The sequence below is a fragment of the Pan troglodytes genome, chromosome 15 (assembly GCF_028858775.2).
Source record: "Pan troglodytes isolate AG18354 chromosome 15, NHGRI_mPanTro3-v2.0_pri, whole genome shotgun sequence".
Taxonomy (NCBI): domain Eukaryota; kingdom Metazoa; phylum Chordata; class Mammalia; order Primates; family Hominidae; genus Pan; species Pan troglodytes.
In genome coordinates, this window is record NC_072413.2 from 103637043 (window position 1) to 103660468 (window position 23426).

A 23426-nucleotide genomic window follows, 5' to 3' on the forward strand; every position below is an offset into this window, starting at 1 on the left:
TGGTGAGCCTCCTGTTCCTTCACTTCCCGGGCCCCGGTGAGGCTGTGTGCACTGTGTGGGTGTGCCTGGGGCTCCACTTGCCCCTCCCATGTACCTGCTCATTTTCCCCAGGCTGTGGGCATTTGGGGCAGGGGCCTCAGTGCCTGGTCGGCTCTCTCCCGGTTCTATCCAATGCCCCAAGCTGTGCTGGGCTGCAGGGGCCAGGCAGGGTGGGCCCCCAGGAAGGAGGATGGCATCCCAGCTGGGGCTCCATCTCTGGCCTCTGCCAGCCTTGAGATCCCCGGTCGTCTGTGTCTCCCTCCTGGGGCCCAGCAGGCTTGCTCAGCTCTGAGCCCCATGTCCGTTCTCACCCTGCTCTGCTTTTCCTTGGGGTGCTGGCCCTGCCCTGGCCTCCAGAAATGGCCGCTGCCCCCACCCCTTCCTGTCTGAGGGGCTGGGCTGTTCCTCTCCTTCCCGGCGTGTGCCCACCTAGGCCCAATAGGCACAGTGCCCCCAGCCCCTCCTGCCCTCTTCTGGCCTTCATGCCCAGCCATGCCGGCAGCCCGCCTCAGTGGCCTGGGCCTTCGCCAGCGCCTGGCTCTGTGTCCAGCTGCCACTCCTGTGGCCCCACGGTGCTGCCCCTTTCCCTCAGTGATGGGGGCTGGACTGCCTGGGAACGGGCTGTGTCTCAGCTGCACACACCTGTGTGTGTCAGTGTGTGCATGGGAGTGTGTGTGTGTGCTGGGGGTGTGTGCAGGAATGCTTGAGTCTGGGGGCAGGGGGAGCATCTGCCTTCCTACCTCAGCCCTGGAATGGCCCTGCCAGAGTGGGTGGGAGCAGCGCGTGCGAGGACAGGGCTGCTTTGACGTCTGCGTGTGGCTGGTGGGGGCGGGAGGACGTGGTGTGGCACGAGTCTCGGGCTCCCCATCTCCATCCAGCTGATCCCGGATGGCTGCGCTCCTGAGGGTTTAGAGCAGCCCAGGGAGTCAGGAGGCTGTTGGGACGCTGGAGGCAAGCGCTGGCAGGGATGGGGGTGGGCTGGCCAGGCAGCGTGGCCAGGGGGCTTCGAGCCGGGGCAGTGAACCATCCCCCAACTTTTTAAAGTTTTAAAAGTCATATTTACGCAAGTGTAGTTTACATTCAGTATAATCCATGTGAGTTTCAACAAATGCACACTCATGCAACCACCACCGTAATCCAGATGAACAGTTGCAAGAAGATGTAGAATCTCTCCAAAAATTCCACCAGGCCCCTTTGCAATCAACGCCTCCCTGATGGCTAGGAATCCATTGATCTGCATTCTGTCAGAAGACTCAGCGTTCGTCATTAAAATGATCTATTATGGAAAATATTATAAGCATACAAAACACAAAACCAAGTTTTAAAAAGTGAGGTATTTCTTAAAAGTTTAGTATACAAACAAAATGAAGGTACCTTCACATTTTACTACAGATGTGCAGATAGTTTTCTTGGTGCACAGAGATAAGGCAGAATTAAGTCAGAATAAACATGTTCTAAAACTGACCTCCGGAAGAACTAGTCTTAGTCATTTCTTTGCAGAGTATGTGAACCAAGATTCAGGTTTGGTCTTTGGTGTTAGCACTGTGTCAAGGATCAGATAGAAAGTACAAATGGAGGGGCCCCTTTCTGAGGCCAGGTCCCACTGTCGGGGCATGTGGGGTGACCAGGGGCCAATACCAGCTGAGGCTAAGAGGCTGCTCTCAGAAGGGTAGGTTTGCAGGTGTGTCTTGAACCCTTTGTTCAGAACCAGGACATGTGTGGCTGGGCAGCAGCCTTCAGACCCCCCAAAGGCTGGTGCCCGGTGCCCACAGCCCTCTCTTGGGTTGTCAGGCCCCTGCACCCGTGGTGGGGTGCTGGGCTCTAGAGTTCCCTGGGACCAGCTGATCTCTTGTCCTTGGTTTTGGCCCAAATGCAAGCCCCTGGTCTCCTCCAAGTAACTTCCTTTCCCCAGGGCTGTCCAGGCCCCACCGCTGCCTGTTCCTTCCCAGGGCCTCCCGCAAGTCCCGATGCTGACGCCTCTCTTCCTACCTAGTTTGTGGCCACCGCCTCCAGCTCTGTGTCTGCCTCCCAGCGAGGGAGCCGTGGTTGATGATCTCGTGAGTGTCTGCCCTTCTGAAGGGTACAGTGTGAAGTCTCGTCAGTCTCACTTCAATGCCTAAGCACCTCTTCAGAAACCAGGGAGTCATCCAGGTTTCTCCATCTTTAACCATGTTTTCTAAAGGTTTTCTTGGCAATTTCCTGGCAATTTGCAAGACAGGATTTTTTGGTTGCCAACTTCCAATTAGCTTTAAACTTGCCACGATCTCCCAGGTCATCCTGTCCATGGATGATGCTTATTACATTCTTCCTGATTTCCATGTGGCCAAATTCAATAGTTATTTACCCCAGGCTTGTATTTTGGAGGCTAAAGAACTCTGTTACCAGCTATATCCATGCTGTGGCTGCCGTAACAAAATATCACAAATGTGGCTTAAAACAACAAAAATTGTTTCAGAGTCCTGGAAGTCAGGAATCTGAGATCAAGGTGTTGGTGGCTGTCTCTGAGTGCTCCAGGGGAGGACCATCCACCTCTTCCAGCTTCCTGTGGTGCAATAGTTTGAATGTGTGTCTCTGCAAATTTCATGTTGAGATGTGATTCCCAGTGTTGGAGGTGGGCCTGGTGGGAGGTGATTAGATCATGGGGCTGGACCCCTCATGAATGGCTTAGCACCATCCCCCAGGTGATGAGTGAGTTCTCCCTCAGTTAGTCCCTGTGACAGCTGGTTGTTTAAAAGTCTGGGACGTGCTTCTTCTCTTCTCTTGCTCCCTCTTGCCATGTGACATGCCTGCTCCCCCTTCGCCTTCTGCCGTCATTGCAATCTCCCTGAGGCCTTGCCAGAAGCAGATGCCAGGGCCATGTTTCCAGAATGGCCTGCAGAAATATGAACTAATTAAACCTCCCTTCCTTCCTTCTCTTCTGCCTTCCCTGCCCTTCCCTTCTGCCCTGCCCTTCTGCTCTCCCCTACCCTTCCCTTCTTCTTGTCTTTTCAAGACAAGTTCTCACTATGTTGCCCAGGCTGGTCTCCAACTTCTGAGCTTAAGTGATCCTCCTGCTTTGGCCTCCCAAATTGCTAGGATTACAGGTATGAGCCACAGTGCCTGGTGCAAACCTCTTTTCTTTATAAATTACCAGATTCATGTTTTTTTTTTTTTTTTCTAGTAACACAAATAGACTAACTCAGAACATTGGTATTGAGGAGTGGAACATTGCTATAAAGATACCTGAAAATGTGGAAGCAGCTTTGGAATTAGGTAACAGGCAGAGAGGTTAGAAGAATTTGGAGGACTCAGAAGAAGACAGGAAGATGAGGGAAAGTTTGGAATTTCTTAGAGACTATTAAATGGTTGTCACCAAAATGCTGATAGACATACGGACTGTGAAAGCCAGGCTGATGAAATCTCAGATGGAAATGAGGAACTTATTGGGAACTGGAGTAAAGGTCACCCTTGTTAAATCCTAAGAAACAACTTGGCTGCCTTGTGTTCATGCCCTAGGGATCTGTGGAAGTTTGACCTTAAGAGTGATGACTTAGGGCATCTGTGGAAGACATTTCTAAGCAGATGTTTCTAAGGTGTGACCTGGTTGCTTCTAACAGTCTATGGTAAGATATGGGAGCAAAGGAATGACTTAAAGTTGGAACTTATATTTAAAAGGTGTAAACGAGAAAATAAAATGCTAATCCAAGGGGATTCCAAAGAAACCTGGAAAACCAGTTCAGGCCATGACAGGAAGGGGAGGGTGGTTTGGACTCCCTCACTATACCCTCTCCCTGTTGGAGCTTAGGCCCAGCTGACCAGTGTTAACATTAAAACAGGGAGCTTAAGACTGACAAAGCAGACTCTTTGTAGCAATAAGTTATCAAATCCCAACCTGACTCTGGTATAGCATCACATGACAGGTGGCAGGCATGGAAGGAAATTAAAGTATTTTATGCCAGAATATATTTCTCTGACACATTTTGGAAGGGCCCTGCAAAGCCCTCTCTTGTGGAGGAAATGTATATTCTGTTGAGCATCTTTTTCCCTTTCCAGGTCTCTTCCTGATTCAGGAGAGATTTATCCAAGAGTCTGGCACCTTTTAGGTTCTGATAAGAGACATTGACCATCTCTTCTCTCTGGAACGTGGAGGCTTCATCTACATAACAAGAACCTTGGCTTCCACAACCCCCTTATCTTAAGCATTGCTTTTTGCTGACTTCAACTTTTTAGATAATTTAACTTTTTCAGCCAATCGCCAATCAGAAAATCTTCAAATCCACCTATGATTTGGAATTCCCCACTTTGAATTGTCCTGCCATTCCAAACCAAACTAATGTATACTTTACATGTATTAATTGATGTCTGATGTCTCCCTAAAACATAAAACCAGGCCGCAACCCAACCACCTTGCACAGGTGTTCTCAGGACATTTTGAGGCTGTGCCACAGTTCATGGCTCTCAGATGTGGCTCAGAATCAATCTTATCAAGTGTTTTATAGAGTTTGGCTTTTTTCATCAACAAAGGGAAGCAGAGCATAAAAAATTTGGAAAATTCACAGCCTGGCCATATGGTAGAAAAGAAAAGGGATTTTCAGGAGACAAATATAAGTAGGCTATGGAGCAGCCAGTTGCTAGAGAGATTAGCATAACTAAAAGGGAGCTAAGTGCTCATATCCAGAACAAAGGGAAGAAGGCCTTGAAGCCATTTTGGAAATCTCTGAGGTGGTCTTTCCCATCACAGGCCCAGAGGCCAAGAGGGAAAGGATGGTTTTGTGGGCCATGCCCATGGCCACTGCTGCCTGTGCAGCCTTGGGACACTGCTCTCCACATCCTGGCTCCTCTGGCTCCAGCCTTGGCTCAAAGGGCCCCAAGTATAGCTTAGGCTGCTTCTTTGGAGAGCGCAAGCCACTATAAGCCTTGGCGACTTCCATCTGGTGTTAAGCCTGTAGGCTCCCAGAATGCAAGAGTGAAGGAAGCTTGGTTTGATGACTTCCATCTGGTGTTAAGCCTGTAGGCCTCCAGAATGCAAGAGTGAAGGAGGCTTGGCATCTTCCCTCTAGATTTCAGAAATGTATGAGAAAGCCTAGGTGCCCAGACAGAAGCCTCCTGCCAGCATGGAGCCCTCACAGAGAACCTCTACTAGAGCAGTGCCAAAGAGAATGTGGGTTGAACCCCCATATAATGTCCCCACCAGGGCACTGCCTAGTGGAGCTGTGGGAAGGGGGCCACTGTCCTCCAGACCCCAGAATGGTAGATCCACTGGTAGCTTGCACCCTGAATCTGGAAAAGCCACAGGCACTCAACTCTATCGTGTGAGAGAAGCCACAGGGGCAACATCCTCCAAAGCCACAAGGGTAGAGTTGTCCAAGGCCTTGGGAACCCACCCCCTGCACCAGTGTGCCCTGGATATGGGACATGAAGTCAAAGGAAATTACCTTGGAGCTTTAAGATTTAATAACTGCCCTGCTGGATTTCTGACGTGTATGGGGCATGTAGATCCTTTCTTTTTGCCAACTTCTCCCTTGTGGAATGGGAATGTTTACCCAATGTCTGCACTCTCATTGTATTTTGGGAGTCAATTTGTCTTTGATTTCATAGGCTGATAGGTGGAAGGGACTCATCTTCAGATGAGACTTGGGACTTGGGAATTTTGTGTTGATTCTGGAATGAGGTAAGACTTTGGGGGACTGTTGAGAAGGCGTGATTGTATTTTGCAACATGAGAAGGACATGAGATTTGGAGGGCCAGGGGTGGAAGGATATGGTTTATATATTTGTCCCCTCCAAATCTCATGTTGTAATATGACTCCCAGTGTTGGAAGTGGGGCCTCTAGGAGGTGATTAGATCAAGGGGGCAGATCCCTCATGAATGATTTAGCATCTTCCCCTTGGTGATGAGTGAATTCTCCCCCAGTCAGCTCACACACAGTCTAGTTGTTTAAGTCTGGGGCCCCCCTCAGCCTCTTGCTCCCATTCTTGCCATGTGGCATACCTGCTCTCCCTTCACCTTCTGCTATGAGTGTAAGTTTCCTGAGGTCCTCACCAGAAGCAGATGCTGGTGCCATGCTTCCTATACAGCCTGCAGAACTGTGAGCCAATTCAACCTCTTTCCTTTATAACTTACTCAGCCTCATGTATTTCTTTACAGTAGTGCAAATGGACAAACACAGGTGGCTCCTGACACACCCCTCATCTTCTCGTTTTTCATCATATGGCTTACCTCCATGTGTGTCTGTGTCCTCTCCTCTTATGAGGACACCAGTCTTTGGACTTGGGATCCACCCAAAATTTTGTATGATATCATCTCAAGTTCTTAACCTGATCTGTAGAGACCCTATTTCCAAATAAGGTCATATTCTGAGGTTCCAGGTGGGCATACATTTGGCCAGGGAGATGCCATCAGCCCACCACACCAACCTATGCAGGTACATTTGCATATAGCTTAAGGTTGACCTTTCCCATGGAAGTATTACATCCCCCTCTGGACTCCAGTTTCACATGTTTTATAATGCTTCACCTTGTCCAGCAGGATGAGTCTCTTTTCATTTTTTAGTATTTTTCTCTCTTTCCTTTGGATTGGATTAAAAATAATTGATATATTCTATTGATGCATCTTTAAATTTTCAGTTCCTTCTTTTGTCTTCTCCAATCTGTTATTAAACTTGGGTAATGTTTTTCTCTTTCTTTTCTTTTTTAATAAAATAGAGATGGGGTTTCACCACGTTGCCCAGGCTGGTCTCAAACTCTTGAGATCAAGAGATACTTCCTTGTTGGGCCCCCAAAGTGCTAGGATTACAGGTATGAGCCACTGGACCTGGCCAAATGTTTTTCATTTCAGAATCATACTTTTAGTTCTAGAATTTTCATTTGGTTCTTGTAACTATTTTCAGTTTTTTATAGAGATACCTCATCTAGTCACTCATGATAACCATATTTTCCTTTAAGTCTTTGAACATATTTAACATAACTTCTTTAAAGTCCTTGTCTGATAACTGTATCTGCATCTAGGTCATCTTGGAGTTGATCTCCATTGATCCCTTTTTCTTTTAACTATGGATCACATTTTCATATTTCTTTGCATACCTGGTAATTTTGGATGTGCACCTGATGTTGTTGATAACATGTGTACAGGCTATGGGGTTTGCAGTCTTCCTTAGCAAAGCATTAATTGTTTTTTTCATGTTAGCAAGCAGTTAGCTTGAGTTGACTCAAACTCCCAAGTCTGTCTGCCTGGCAGTTGGCAGTAGCTGCAATCTCAGTTCTCTTGACCTTACAGGTGCTGCTTTCTGCTGGACCCTTTGGAGTTTTCCCTACCCATGCACACCTAAGGGATCAGCCATAGGTTTCAGTGGAGTTTACCTGCAGGTTTTGGGGTTTCCCTTTGGTGACCTTCTCCTTTACGGACATCTTCTCTTCATTTCCAGCTGCTCTGAAAATGTAGCCCTGCATCCCACTCCTCACCAGGAGGGCTGCAGTTTCCTGCTTGAACTCTAGCTGCACCCATTACATGCACTGGGGTGTGACTTCAGACCAATATTTCAGGGAATAATCCTTAGTAATGTTTGCCTACTTCTGGTCATGTTCCAGTGCCTGCAATTGGTGTGTGTGGGTGTTGTGTGTGCTTACAGCCTTTCCAGTGTTTATAATTGCCTTCTGCCAAAGGGCTAGTCTGATATTAGCTGCTCCAGCATTATTGGAATCAGAACTGCTTTCTCTCATGTGGTTTTTCATTTTCATTTCCCTGTTGACTAGTGTGGTTCAACACCTTTTCATATGTTTAGTGGCTATTTGGATATCTTCTGTAAAACATCTGTTCAATTCTCTTGCCTATTCCTCGTTGGATTATTTGATTTTTTTTCTCGTTGGTTTACAGGGGTCTTCTTTATATTATGGATCTATTTGTGTCAGTCAGTTATATATGTTTATAGGAAACATTGAGAAAAACTGAAATGGACCAAATGATTACTTCCATGGAAAGCAAGGCATCATCTTGTACGCTCTTCCAGGTTATTTCATTCTATGGAGCTCTGCATCTTTTATTTCCTTTGAACTATTTTACACTTCTACAAGCCAGGGGTCCCCAACCCCTGGGTCATGCACTGGAACCAGTTCATGGCCTGTTAGGAACTGGGCCACAGAGCAGGAGGTGAGGGGTGTGTGAGCATTCCTGCCCGAGCTCCACCTCCCATCAGATCAGTGGCAGCATTAGATTCTCATAGGAGCGAACCCTATTGTGAGCCGCACATTCCCGGGATCTAAGTTGCACACTCCTCATGACACCCTAATGCGTAATGATCTGAGGTAGAACAGCTTTGTCCCCAAGCCATCCCCCGATCCTGGTCTGTGGAAAAATTGTCTTCCATGGAACTGGTTCCTGGTGCCAAAAATGTTGGGGACCACTGCTCTAAGTTGTACATAATTGATAGCAATGCAAAAACTCTTTGAGTTGGGAGAAATTCAAGTTCTCATCTTTGGAAGGACAATGAATTGCTTCTCATCTTCCAGGGAAAAGGCCAGTTTTGCATCTATCTATGAACTCCTTTTAGCATTCCTGAATCAATTATGTAAGTGTAGTACTTAGAATTCCACTTTGAACTGGTTGCAACACCTTAGTTAATGAGATAAAGAGCGTCTCTGAAATGTGTCGTCATATGTTTATGTGAGTCCTGATCATAATAGTTTTAAAAAACGATCTTTTAACTCGTGATTTCTTCTCCCTCATGGCCCCACCCCGCCTCAGTATCCAGGGAGCTTAGTTTTCTGTGGCCTGGGAGGGCAGGAGACCCGGTGTTGATGGGGAGATCTGAGGTTGGCCCCAACTTTTCCCCACAGCTCTGCTTCAAGGAGTGCCCTGGGAAGGCCTCCCAACCCCACACCTGTCCTGTTGGCCAAGGCGAGCTCCATGCCATGTGGCATCTCTGCCGCAGGCCACCTGGTGATTATCTGTTGAATAGAGAAATGTGCAGCATCTCCACAGAGCTTCCAGGGCGTCTGTGCTCTCCAAACATCTCTGGGCTCCTGGCACCCTCTCAGGGTATGATGTGTTGGTGTGTGGGTTGGGCCCCTGTCCCTGAGGGTAGGACTCAGGCAAGGACAAAGCTCTGGACTCAAAGAGCTGGTGTGGGGGTGAGTGAAAGGAACAGGAGCTTTGGAGTCAGAAATGCGGGTTTCAGCCTGCATTGCTCCCATGAGCAGGGGCTGCAGGCTCACCAAGGCCTCAGTTTCTACAATGGTGAGAGAGTGTCAGAGACTGCAGCATGTATTTGAAAAGCGTCCAGTGACGGCAGGGGTCTGGGTTGGACCAGCTCTCCTGAATACTGAGGGTGCGATCTTGACCATTGTGAAAGGAAAATAAAATCTCAGGACCCTAAACTCACTATGGCAAAAAGAACCGTTGAGGTGGGAAGCTGAGTCATGAAAAAAAAAAAAAAAAAAAAGAAAGTCATGCCTTTCCTTTTGTTTCTAAACTGAGAGCAGCAGCAGATAGGCCAGGTCTACCCAGGTGGCCTCCCTCACCCTGACAATATAAATTAACAGCCCGGTCTTCATGACATGGGACAAAATGAGACAAGAAATGGTCTCTCCTGCCCCTGAGACGAATGCATATTTGACTTCTTCCTCTACTCTGTTTATTTTCTTATAAAGTGCAGATTTACTGAGCACAAGGCGAATGCGTAATTGCTCCCTCCACCCCTCCTTTTCATGCAACGTGGGGGCTCAGTGAACTCTAATCAAAGCCTCAGAAGAATGTGACCCTCCCCTCTTGCTTTTTTCTCTTTCATCTTTCCCCTCCTCCAGCTTTTCCCCTTTTCAATATTGAAGCAGGACGTAGTGTGACTGCATCTGGGGTCAGGTGTGGGGTGGTCCATGTGGACAGTGAGGAAGGTGGTCCCTGCCCGTGGTGGTCCGGGTTTCCTGGGAGATGGCCAGACGTGGATTCTGAGGGGAAGATGCCAGTGCAGTTGCTGGACAGGAGAGAGCATGTCGATTGTGCTGAGTGGGCTGGGAGGGATCCACAGAGAAGACGGTGTGGCTCAACAGCTGGCACAGGGGATGGGAATGTGGGTGAAGGGCCTGGCACATGGAGTAGCTTAAGGCCTGAAGCTGTGACCCACCTGGGGAGCCCGTGCATGAGTGCACTAGGTGGGTGCTGGGGTCACAAGTGCGTGTGTCCCTGTGTGAGGACCGTGTGAGTACACGTGTGTGCCACGTGGCCCCCATGCGTGGCAGGCATTGTCGCGTGGCCCCCATGCGTGTCAGGCATTGTCGCGTGGGCCCCCATGCGTGGCAGGCATTGTCGCGTGGCCCCCGTGCGTGTCAGGCATTGTCGCATGTCCCCCGTGTGTGGCAGGCATTGTCGCGTGGCCCCCGTGTGTGGCAGGTATTGTCGCGTGGCCCCCACGCATGGTAGGCATTGTCGTGTGGCAGGCATGTGCAGCCTGAGTACCATGTCAGACGGGGTGTTCTGTCTCCTCCAGGCCTGGCCCTGCTGTGTGAGCAGGGAGCTTCCCCACGGGACTGATGTTCTGTCTCCTCCAGGCCTGGCCCTGTCCTGCCATGTTAGCAGGGAGCTTGGCCATGGGAGTGGTGGGCACAGGCATGGCTGTGCCAGCCCTCGCTGGCTGGACTCGGTGGGGACACCATACCCCTTGCTGAGTGTGGGTGTCAGAGGGGTCGAGGTGCCTTCTGGGAGGTGTTCGAGCAGAGGCAGGGTTGGGAGCGTGTGGGGAGATGGGTGTTCAGCTAGGCTCCTTCCCTGTGCAGGGGCTCAGCTGAAACCTGGGCTCTCACTCCCCTCACCCCTGCCTCCCCAGCATCCTCCCTCTGCCCCTCTCTTCAGCCTGCCTGGGGCCTTGCTCTGGGACCCCGGCTGAGAGGACAGGAGGAGCTTCAACAGCACCCTGTGCTGGGCGGACGCCGAGGTCACAGCCTCGCTCTGTCTCCTCACAAGGCCACGTGGTGGCAGGTCCTTCCTCCTGTCTAACCAGAGTCCTGCTTGCTGCTCTGCAAGCCCACTTGGGTCACGTGGGGCAGGGGCACCTGGCAGGGTGGGCTTCGTGGACTCAAAGGCCACCAGTTCCTCCAGGTCAACATGCTCAGAGGGTTCCATTCTCCCCCTTCCCTTGACCACAGAGACCTCTGTATGCTGGGCTGACCACAAATGTCACAACAGAAGAGTCACACCAGGAATGTCACACCATGTCACACCACATCACACTATGTCACGCCAGGGATGTCACGCCACATCACAGCATGAAACTCATCATCACACTAGGGATGTCGTACCCTCCCACACCCCATCCTGCCACATCACACCGTGTCACACCGCATCACATCACACCAAGGATGTGGCACCCTGTCACAGCACGTCACACGTCACATCATGTCACACCACAGATGTCACACCCCATCACACCACATCACATGTCACACCACGTCACATGCCACACCATATCATACTATGTCACAGCCTGTTACACTTCATCACACCACATCACACCAGGGATATCACACCCTTTCCCATGATATCACATCATGTCACACCATTCCACATCATTTCATATTATACCTCATCATACCATGGATGTCATACCCATCACACTCTGTCACATCACCTCACACCAGGGATGTCATACTCTGTCACACCACATCACACAAGGGATGTCACACTCTGTCACACCACATCCCACCATGTCCAACACCACCTCACACCAGGGACATTACACCACGTCACACCACATCACATCACCCCTCGGATATCACACTGTCATACCACATCATGCAACATCACACCATGTCCTGTCACATCACGCCACATGACATCCACGTCACACCAGAGACATCACGCCACGTCACACCATGTCATGTTACATCACAGCACGGACTGCTGGGGTATGTGCAGGGGCCGCCCACAGTGCAGCCTTGGTGGAGAGTTGAGGGAGGGTCCTGGGGCTGGGCATGGTGTTCCCGCAGGAGGGCTGACCCTCTGGAGGATGCTCGGTCCCAGGTGGAAAGGGGGCGGTGGGCCCCAGGTGGCTCAGGGAGGGGCCCAATTTCCCCAGGGGAACCTGGTCCAGGCGCCAGGCCCTGCAGTGGGCAGGAGCTGCAGGAAGCATCTGCTTCTTCCCAACTCAGCCTGCTCAGTGCACGGAATGACCCAGAGCCCAGCACCGTCCTGGGTTTCCTTTCCTTATCCTGGCCAGGCCGTCCATCCTCAGACAGTGGACTGGAGCCCACCCCAACAGAGCACCCGGAGGCCCGTAGGGCCCCTTGAAGGGCAGAGGGTGGAGACCTGTCCAGCAGGGTCCCTGAAGGCTGGCACCTTCTCTGGACAAAGCTCTCCTGCATCTCTGGGACGCCATCCTTGGGCTTGGGATACAGCCGGTGTTGCAGCAGCTGCCCGCCCTGCACCCCAGGTGCTGCCTCCCTCACCCCCCGCGGGGCTGCAGCAGTGTGTCCTGAGAGTTAAAGGGCTGGGCTTCAGCACCCAGTTCAGGCCAGGCCCCCTGGAGCCCACCCTCCAGCGGCGAGCCTTCCCACGGCACGGCAGGGCCTGGAGTCTGGGGATTTCATCCCCAACTCTGTGTTTGGTGAAGCTCCAGCTGCTCGATGCCACACAAACGAATCCAACCACTCCTCTTTTCCTGGGTGAGACTGTCTCTCTCCTGCCACAGGCAACTCCGACGGCATTTCCCAGCCCAGCCACTGCAGCCACCACAGCCACTGCAGTAACAAGACCCTGTCATTGACTGAGTTCCAGCCAGGCTCCTTGGAGCCTCTCCACTCGGCCTCAACCTTGGCTTATAAAGACTTGAGCAGACACTAACAGTTTCTAACAGCTTCTGGCCGTACCACTAGGCCGACCCCTGCCGCATCAACACCTGCCTGAGAAAGCTCTGTGCACCAGAACTGACCGTTTGGACCCACCCCGACCTCCCTTTCTCAGGGTGTCTGCTGAGAGGGCTGCAACCACATGTCCTTCTGTCCGTTCCCAATGTCTGTGCATTTCCTGTGACCCAGGAGGGTCTTTCTCGGGACCTGAGAGCCACTCCCTGAAGTGTCCCCTTTGGGAAGGATGGGGCCTGTGTCTCCAGGCTCTGGGAGGACAGAATCCTGACCTCAACAGTGGCCGGCACAGACCCAGCAGGCCCCATCCCAGGGATGCTGACCAGCGCTGGGCAACTTTTCCCTTCCCCGAAGACTGAGCCCCGAGCACCCTCCCTGCTCCCCCTACCACCTCCCTTTACAAGGCTGTGGCCTCTGCACAGATGAAGGTGAGTCCAGGTGATGCCGGACTCTTTCTTCTGTTGCCATAGTTATTTCTGTTGAAAATCCGTCCTTGCTACATGATCTAGTGCCCAGGGGGATGCTGAGACAGGATGAATGTATTTTGCATGTGAGAAGAACATGAATTTTGGGGGCCAGAGTCTGGACTGTGATGCGTTAAATTGTGGCCCCTACAAATTCATATATTCAAGTCTTAATCCCTGGCCTCACAATGTGACTATTTGGAGATGGGTCTTTGCAGAGGTCATTCAGTTCATATGGGGTCACTAATCTAACCCGATGTGTGTTCTAAGAAAAGAAGCTTAGGACACGGGCACACAGAGGGATGGCCATGGAGGACCAGGGAGGAGACGGTGTCTACAAGCCAAGGAGAGAGGGCTTGAGAGAAACCAGCCCTGCCTGCATCCTGATCTCAGATTCCTGGTCTCTAGGCCTGGGAGGATCCATGTCTGCCGTGCGAGCCGCCCCGCTGTGGTCCTCAGCTGACGCACACAGATCTGACACCCACCTCTCGCTTTGGACCATGGTTGGTTCTGGAAGGCCCTCCCTGTGGCTCTGCCTGGCCAGCCTGAACCAGCTCCCAGCCTCGACCCAGCTTTCCCTGGAGGCCCTGTCCCCTGCAGAGTGACCAGGGCAGGCAGCACCATGCGCAGCAGGAGGAGAAACTCCATCCATGTAGAAAAGAGGAGAAGCCCCGGGGGTCCATGTAGCGACAGGGGCCAGGGAGGGCCGCTCGGGCAATGCTTGTGGCTGCAGGAGGCAGGGGGCATGTGCAGGGAGCCCCTGAGGTGCAGCTGGACCAGCCTCCTCCTGACCGTGCTTCCCACCGGGGGCAGGAGGCGCATGGACACAGGAAGGCGGCTCCCATCACGAAGTACAAGACTTAAAAAGGATATTTTATTGTCATCAAAAAAGAAACATCAAAGACAATGAGCTTTAGAAAATTTAAAAGAAGAAAAGCTACCAAAGCTGAAATGGTGGCACCTCCTTCGAGTGAGCCCGGGAGTCCTCCCTGACGGCCGAGGCAGGCGCTGGCCGCACTCCCGCTCGAGCTTCCGTTCCTGTCTGCGGATTCTGCGTGACAGTCACGGAATGGTGTGATGGGGGCAGCAGAGCGTGGGGGCCTCTGTCCAGCACTCGTGGCCAGCAGCCCCGCTTTCGCAAGAACACGGGCACCCCCTTTGTCGTCTTGCCTCTCCACCTGGTGCCCCCAGAGTGGCTGCTTGTTCCTGCTGCACGTGACCTGGGGCTGGACGCCAGCCTCTGTGATGAGTTCTGGCTGTGTCCACGCTCCTGGCTCTCCCGGTGTCCCTCCACCTCTCTCCCCGATGCTCCTGGGCCTCCTCTGTCCTCAGGCCCCACCAAGGCTGAGTCTTGCCCGCCTGGGAGCTGGTCACCAGCCTTCTCTGGGAGGCCTGTCTGGGCAGATGCCCAGCCCTTCCTTGGGCTATCCTCACCCTTGCACCGTGGGGCTCCTGCAGTGGCCACATGGCCCAGGCTCTTCTCCGAGTGATCTCAGTGGACTGGAGTGGGTGGGAGGTGGCAGTGTCCTGGGCCTGGCCCCTTCTCTCCCCAGTGCGGACTCTGGGGCTGGCTGTCCCTGCGGGTCGAGTTCCACCCGAGAATCCAGCAGTGTAGGCAGGCAGCCAAAGGGTGGTGCTGGCACCGAGACTGTTCCCAGGAGCCAGAGAGCAGCGTTCTTTGCTTGAAATCAGAACAACCTCATTCCTCATGTCAGGAGCTCACGGGAGTGTCCGGAATGGAGGCTGGCTGGCTGCGGGCTGGGAGGAAGGCCGTCTGAGTGAGCCTTCACAGCTCTCGGAAGCCTCCCCAACAGGGCCTGATGGTGCTGTGGCTTCCCTACCTTGGCGGCTGATGCTCCCACTCACCATCTGGAAACCATGCCTGTGTTCAGGAGGCTGGCGTGGACGGGGTTGGCTCCAGGGCCAGCTCCTGCCTGGGTGGGGGCCTCGGATGCCGGTCACTGCCTCCTTTTGTGTGAGCACCTGGTGGTCCGGAGGGCAGGGACGCCCTGCTGAGGGGACACCTGGCCCCCAGCGCCCTGCATGCATCAAGCAGCGGAGGTCTGGGGTAGACCTGCTATGCACAGGGTCTGGAAGGGTGGCGTGTCAGGGTCAGAGCGTGACTGCGAGGTCAGAGAGCCTTGGGGTTGAGGGCGGTGAGGTCAGGGGTCAGGTGTGGCCTGGGTGGTGGCTGAGCATGGCCCACAGCTCCTGTGTGGGGTCTGGGCGGCCCTGGACACCCCGCAGAGGGTGGCCCTAGGCCCCCTGCCTGATCATGTTCCTGTAGTCGGGGACGATGGTCTGCTTCAGGTCCACCACCGAGGAGAAGATCCACTTCACCTGTAGGCAAGGCACAGCACAGGGGTGAGCGAGGCCACAGCCCTGCCCCCAAGGTCCACCCACCCCTCAGTCGACCCAGGCCACAGCCCTGCTCCCAAGGCCCATCTGCCTTTCAGGCCACCCAGGTACCGGGGCTCTACACTGCCTGCCCCCAGGCCTGGACATGGAAAGCAGAGCCAGGGCAGCAACAGCATGTGGATAACACAGAAGACAACATCAGGGACAGGTGTGGACAGCGTGGGGGACAGGGAGAGGTGGGGAGAGGGGGGGACAGCGTGGGGGACAGTGTCAGGGACAGGTAGGGACAGCGTGGGGGACAGGGAGAGGTGGGGAGAGTGGGGGACAGCGTGGGGGACAGTGTCAGGGACAGGTAGGGACAGCGTGGGGGACAGGGAGAGGTGGGGAGAGTGGGGGACAGCCTGGGGGACAGTGTCAGGGACAGGTAGGGACAGCGTGGGGGACAGGGAGAGGTGGGGAGAGTGGGGGACAGCGTGGGGGACAGTGTCAGGGACAGGTAGGGAGAGCGTGGGGGACAGGGAGAGGTGGGGAGAGTGGGGGACAGCGTGGGGGACAGTGTCAGGGACAGGTAGGGACAGCGTGGGGGACAGGGAGAGGTGGGGAGAGTGGGGGACAGCGTGGGGGACAGTGTCAGGGACAGGTAGGGACAGCGTGGGGGACAGGGAGAGGTGGGGAGAGTGGGGGACAGCGTGGGGGACAGTGTCAGGGACAGGTAGGGACAGCGTGGGGGACAGGGAGAGGTGGGGAGAGTGGGGGACAGCGTGGGGGACAGTGTCAGGGACAGGTAGGGACAGCGTGGGGGACAGGGAGAGGTGGGGAGAGTGGGGGACAGCGTGGGGGACAGTGTCAGGGACAGGTAGGGACAGCGTGGGGGACAGGGAGAGGTGGGGAGAGTGGGGGACAGCATGGGGGACAGTGTCAGGGACAGGTAGGGACAGCGTGGGGGACAGGGAGAGGTGGGGAGAGTGGGGGACAGGTGCAGACAGCATGGGGGACAGTGTCAGGGACAGGTAGGGACAGCGTGGGGGATGGGGACAGGTGCGGACAGCATGGGGGACAGTGTCAGAGACAGGTAGGGACAGTGTGGGGGTGAGTGGGGGACAGGTGGGGACAGCATGGGAGAGTGTCGGGGACAGGTGGGGACAGTGTTGGGGAAGGTGGGGACAGTGTGGGGTACAGTGTTGCGGAAGGTGGGGACAGCATGGGGGACAGTATCAGGAATGGGGGACAGCATGTGGGACAGCATCAGGGACAGGCGGAGACTGGGGTACAGTGTGGGGGAAAGGTGGGACAGCATGGCGGACAGTGTTGGGGACAGGCTGGGGGACAGCATTGGGGACAGGTACAGCGTGGGGGACAGAATCAGGGAGAGGTGGGGACAGCGTGGGGCACAGCATGAAGGACAGATGGGGACAGTGTGGGGGACAGTGTCAGGATGGGGGACAGCATGGGGGACAGTGTCGGACATGTGGAGACAGCCTGGGGGACACTGTTGGACAGGCGGGTACAGCATGGGGGACAGTGTCAGGGACAGTTTGTGAGAGCGTGGGGGACAGCATCAGGGACAGGTGGGGACAGCCTGGGGACAGTGTCAGGGACAGTGTGTGACAGCATGGGGGACAATGTCAAGGACAGCTGGGGACAACGTGCGGCCAACCTTGAAGAAGGTGACGGTGGCACTGTAGCACACGCTTAGCAGGAAGAGTGTGATGAAGATGGTGATGGTCGTCCACAGCCCGTCCAGCTCCCCGTCCTGCGCCTCCGCACAGCTCTCCTCCAGTTGCAGCTCTGGACAGGAAGGGGGTGGTCAGTGCTGTGTCCCGCTGGGCTCGGGCCTCTGGGGGTGATTCCCTCTGTGGCGGGGCCCAGGATGTAGGGCCCGGCCGGGATGGCCCAACAATGTCCTGAGGTCAGCTCCCCACAGCTGCCCGCCCTGGGCACCAGCTTTGGCCCCGGGACTCAGCCAGACACCCAGCCCTAGATAGCGACCTGGCCCTCAGCAGGACCCGCTCCCCGTCTCCCGTGTCCCTCCCTGAGGCCCAGAGGGCAGGAGGATGGTGAAGCCCACTCCTCATGTGACCCCAGCTGCAGGGAAGGGCGGTATTGGGAAGTGGGCCAGTGCCAGGGACGCGACGTGGCGTGTGATCCCCTGTGTGTGGGGGCCTGTGTGTGTGTGGCGGCTGCAGGGGCACCTTGTGAGAGGAGGGCTGAGTTTGTCTGAGCTGGTCAGCAAGTGGAGAAGCTGCCGAGAGGCTCGTGGGCCTTGAGGTGCCGCGTGGGGCTCCTGGGGGCCTGTGTCCGAGGAGTGTTCACATGTGGGAGGACCTTGCTCTGGTCTGGGTGCTGTGCAGGTCGCCCGGGTGAGGCCCCGTGTGTTAGGCGTGCACATGTGTGTGTGGTGGCCGTGTGCCCGGCCAACCTCAGTGCGGGGTTTGTTTAACAGGTCTGGGCTGAGTGTGTGTGTGGGCATCTGGACCAGTCCCTCCATAGGGCCCGAGAGTGCATGTCCCCGGAGTCGGTTGTGTCCCCATGTGGGTTCGAGGCTGGGAAGGGCTGCCAGGGGTTAGTGCCGTGGGGGTAGATGGGTGAGGGAGGGCCTGTCCCTATGCACATGGACTAGGCATGCCCCGGAGTGGGCACGGGGGTCTGAGGACAGGGCGCTCACAGAACAGGACAGTCTCCTACAGAGGCAGGGGCTGTGTGTCTGTCCCCAGGGGCTCCTAGGGCTTCTCGTGGCCCAGCCCAGGGCAGGTGCTGCTGGAGGGAGGGCCACACTGGCAAACCCCCACCCTGCCGAGGGCAGCCCCTGGCTGAGCCCCACCCAAGGCGGCCCAGGCACACCTGCACAGCCTGGGCCAGTGTGGGGACAGTGGGACCCACTCTGCCTCCCTCATGCCACTCAGGCCTCAGACTCGGCCTGACCCGCGGAATGAACCATCACAGTCTCGCAGGGGCCCAGGGCAGCGCTGGGTGCTTTATTTCCATGCTGGGCGCCCGGGAAGTATGTACACGGGGTGCGTGCCAAGCATCCTTGCGTGACCCCGAGAGCCCGGGGAGCGGGGGCTTGCCGGCCGTGGCACTCATTTACCCAGAGACAGGGAGAGGCTCTTCTGTGTGTAGTGGTTGTGCAGAGCCTCATGCATCACGGAGCATGAGAAGACATTCCCCTCCTGCCACCTGCTCTTGTCCACGGTTAGCCTGCTGTAGAGGAAGAAGGAGCCGTCGGAGTCCAGCACGGGAGGCGTGGTCTTGTAGTTGTTCTCCGGCTGCCCATTGCTCTCCCACTCCACGGCGATGTCGCTGGGGTAGAAGCCTTTGACCAGGCAGGTCAGGCTGACCTGGTTCTTGGTCATCTCCTCCTGGGATGGGGGCAGGGTGTACACCTGTGGCTCTCGGGGCTGCCCTGTAGGGACAGAGGTTGGCACAGCGGTCACTCCCAGGGCAGAGGGTGGGCCGAGCCGGCCTCTGTCCCTGTGGCCCTCGCACCCCATGGGTCCCACCTTTGGCTTTGGAGATGGTTTTCTCGATGGAGGACGGGAGGCCTTTGTTGGAGACCTTGCACTTGTACTCCTTGCCGTTCAGCCAGTCCTGGTGCACGACGGTGAGGACACTGACCACACGGAACGTGCTGTTGAACTGCTCCTCCCGCGGCTTTGTCTTGGCATTATGCACCTCCACGCCGTCCACGTACCAGTTGAACTGGACCTCGGGGTCTTCCTGGCTCACGTCCACCACCACACACGTGACCTCAGGGGTCCGGGAAATCATGAGGGTGTCCTTGGGTTTTGGGGGGAACAGGAAGACTGATGGTCCCCCCAGGAATTCAGGTGCTGAGGAAGAGATGGAGGTGGATGCGTCAGCACCTGGCTGGGGCCTGTCCCTGGATGCAGGCTACTCTAGGGCACTTGTCCCACCTTGAGCTGGAGGGCGAGGCCTGGGTTGGCTTACCTGGGCATGATGGGCACTGGGGACCATATTTGGACTCTGCAGAGAGAAGATTGGGAGTTACTCGGATCTGGGAGGAGAGAAGGTGTCTGAGCTGAGGGAGTGGAGAGTTTGGCCTTTGGGGTGGGCTTAGGTCAGGGGCAGGGTCCTCCCGGATATGGCTCTTGGCAGGTCTGAGCCCAGCACCTGCCCCTGTGTGCCCAGGGCCTGGGGTAGGGGCATCCAGCCTGTGCCTGCCCGGAGCCTGGTGGAAAAAGCCAGAAGACCCTCTCCCTGAGCATGAGTGGGGCGGGCAGAGGCCTCCGGGTGAGGAGACAGACGGGGCCTGCCTTGCTGCCCTGGGCTGGGGCTGCACAACCGGGGTGCGTCCAGGCAGGAGGGCTGAGCCTGGCTTCCAGTAGACACCCTCCCTCCCTGTGCTGGCCTCTCACCAACTGTCTTGTCCACCTTGGTGTTGCTGGGCTTGTGATCTACGTTGCAGGTGTAGGTCTGGGTGCCCAAGCTGCTGGAGGGCACGGTCACCACGCTGCTGAGGGAGTAGAGTCCTGAGGACTGTAGGACAGCTGGGAAGGTGTGCACGCCGCTGGTCAGGGCGCCTGAGTTCCACCACACGGTCACCGGTTCGGGGAAGTAGTCCTTGACCAGGCAGCCCAGGGCCGCTGTGCCCTCAGAGGTGCTCCTGGAGCAGGGCGCCAGGGGGAAGACCGATGGGCCCTTCGTGGAAGCTGCAAGAGAGGTGGCGCCATGTGACCGCGGTGTGGGACAGAGCTGGGCCCAGGGCGCAGAGGCCCCTCGGTTCTTGTCTTTCTGCGAGGGTCCAGGCAGGGTCCAGTGTCTGGGCTCACGGGCATTGGGTGTGCACCTGGCTGGCGCCACCTGCGTCACCTTAGCCCCCTCCCTGCCCCAAAGCCAAAGTCAGGCCCGGCTCGCCCCAGAAAGCTTGCAGGACCGGTGGCCCTGTGGTGTCCTTCTGCAGGCACCTCTGCAGCCTAGGAGGCGGGGCTCGGCAGCCAGGTCAGCGCTCTGTGCCTGCTGGGAGTCAGCACAGTCCAGGGCCTCTAGCTTGGCCTCAGCTCTGGCCATCGGTGCCACCTCAGGGACGGCTCATGCCCATTGGCCCCACTCCAGCCTTTTGTGGGTGCCTGGCTTGACCAGTGGACACTGTTCTCAGATGGCTTCTGGTGGGTCCCCCGAACCTTCTGAAGCCCCTGACCCTGCCGCCCCAGCGTGGCCCTCCCCTAGTGAGTGGGCCTGACTTGCCCAGGGCCCTGGTCATAGCCTGCCCTCTGCCCTCCAAGGCCCTTTTCTTCTGTGCAGCAGAGGGGCCAGACACTGCATAGGGTCGGTGCCCTTCAGCCCCAGGGCCCCGGAACCCTGTGCCTTGGAATAGCCCCCGGGAGCCTTCTCCTCAGCCTCTCCCCTCCTTTCCCCTTAGCCCCAGTGTGCAGCAGCCCAGGTCAGGGCCCTGAGTGCCTGGATGCCCTCTGCCTCCCAGTGTCCTGCATTACCTCTGGAGGCTCAGTCACCACACCCTCACCCTCCCAGCCCTGGCCTGGCCTTCTCAGCCACCAGCCCAGCTCCTCCAGAGCTTCCCCCGGCAAGGTCCCTGCTGGGCTCAGCCCAGGCCCCCCAGCACAGGTAGGAGCCTTGCACCTGCCCTTGGCCCTCCCCACCCTGCATGGTGCCAGGACCCCCAGGCCACAGGGAGGCCCCATTTCTCTCTGCCGCTGGCCCAGTGGCCCTGGAGTCCCACTGCAGGTGGGGTGTGCCCCTGACGTCTGAGGAGGCTAAGTGCCCTGTCCTCAGCCAGGCCATCCCCTCCACTTGGCCCCAGGGCCCCGCTCACCACCCCTTCCCCTCACCTGCACCACAGGCTCTGGCTGACTCTGCCCAGGCCCTGAATGGGCCCCTCTGGCAGCCCTCTGCTGCTACACTGCCCTGCACCACCTCCACTCAGCTTCATTGTGCTGGTGGCCCTGGCTCCTGGCAGCCCATCTTGCTCCTTCTGGGGCGCCAGCCTCAGAGGCCTTCCTTCCCAGGGTCCACTGGGGCCAGCCCTGGGACCCTCCTGGTCTCAAGCACACGTTCCCCCTGCAGCCACACCTGCCCCTGCCTGAGAGCTCAGCCCTGATCCCTGGAACGCCTTCCCTTCTCCATCCCAGCTCGCCCTTGCCAACTGCTCAGTGGGATGGACTCACACTCCCTTCCCGGCACCAGGAGGCTGCACTGCACTTTCACCAGCCCTCAGCTGTCTGCTGCCAGCAACTACTCAGCTCCTGCCAAAATCTAGGAGCTGAGTGATGCCTCCCACCGTCCCTGCTCACCTGTGGCTGCCTTGCCCTGAGCTCTAGTGCCTGTCCCCTGCTCATCCTGCCTCCCACCAGCCCTGCTCACCTGTGGCGGCTCTGCCCTGGTTCCCTGAGCTCCAGGAGCTGCCCCTTGCTCCTCCTGCTCCCCACCGGCCCTGCTCACCTGCGGCTGCTCTGCTGAGGTCGCCTGAGCTCCAGGAGCTGCCCCCTGCTCCTCCTGCCTCCCACCTGCCCCTGCTCACCTGCGGCGGCTCTGCCCTGGTCCCCTGAGCTCCAGGAGCTGTCCCCTGCTCTGCAACCTCCCACCGGCCCTGCTCACCTTCTGATGCTCTCCCCTGTTCCCTGAGTTCCAGGAGCCGTCCCCTGCTCATCCTGCCTCCCACCTGCCCCTCCTCCCCTGTGGCTGCTCTGCCCTGGTCCCCTGAGCTCCAAGAGCTGCCCCCTGCTCCTCCTGCCCCCTAACCTGCCCCTGCTCACCTGCGGTGGCTCTGCCCTGGTCCCCTGAGCTCCAAGAGCTGCCCCCTGCTCCTCCTGCCCCCCACCTGCCCCTGCTTAACTGTGGCGGCTCTGCCCTGGTCCCCTGAGCTCCAAGAGCTGCCCCCTGCTCCTCCTGTCCCCCCTCCCCTCTCCTGTTCGCCTGTGGCTGCTCTGCCCTGGTCCCCTGAGTTCCAGGAGCTGCCCCCTGCTCCTTCTATCCCCACCTGCCCTGCTCACCTGTGGCTGCTTGGTCCTGGTCCCCTGAACTCCAATGCCTGCCCCCTGCTCACTCTGTCCTCCCTCAACCCGGGGCAGCAATGTCACTCAGGCCACTGTTGCCCCCCTGCCTGTCCTGGCACCCTCTGTCCAGGTTTAGGCTGTTTTTCTTGCCTCATTTTTGTTTTTGCAGCACTTGGCTTGTTCCCTATGCTGTGGAGCAGCCCCACTGTCCAGTCAGGTCTCCCCAACAGAGCCCCTTGCCCTTGCCCATGGGCCCCTCCTGGATGAGCTCCCGGATCCTCCCGTCCCTGCACTGCTCCTGCTCTGGAAGCCTCTCCAGAACCTCAGCTCCTCAGTGGTCTCTGCTCTGCTGGGTCAGTTCCCTGAATGCACGGAACCTCAGCCCCTCCCCTCGCCCCAGGCCTGCTGCGCTCTGGGCCTTTCTGGGCCTCCCTGGACTCTTCCCTCCTCCTGCCCGTGCACTCAGCACAGCTCTCCCCTCCTCTCCGCTGCTGAGCACAGCCCTGCTCCCTGCCAGCAGGTGCCCCAGCCCCATCAGCTGGCTCTGAGCCCAGCCCCTGTGCCTCCCCTGTCCCTGCCTCTGCCTCTGGGCTCCTTGGCTTCCACCCTCCTGTCCTGCTGCCACACTCACCCTCGCTGCTCTGCTCCCGGCTCACCTGCTGTCGTTGGTCCTGGCTGAGAGGAGGGCCCCACGGCCAGCACTGCTGACCCTGCCCTGGGCTCCAGTGATGCTGCCGGCCTGGACAAGCCCCTCCGTTCACCTGGGTCCT

The 23426-nt window shown here is 56.6% G+C and overlaps 1 gene segment (V, D, J or C); it reads right to left on the bottom strand.

Moving 5' to 3' along the window:
- Positions 1-18630: 18630 nt before the first annotated feature.
- LOC134808339 (immunoglobulin heavy constant gamma 4-like) lies at positions 18631-20713 on the bottom strand. The segment is given in 5 exon segments: positions 18631-19088; positions 19186-19515; positions 19634-19669; positions 20062-20355; positions 20611-20713. Coding segments are annotated over 5 exon segments (1086 nt in total).
- Positions 20714-23426: the final 2713 nt, after the last annotated feature.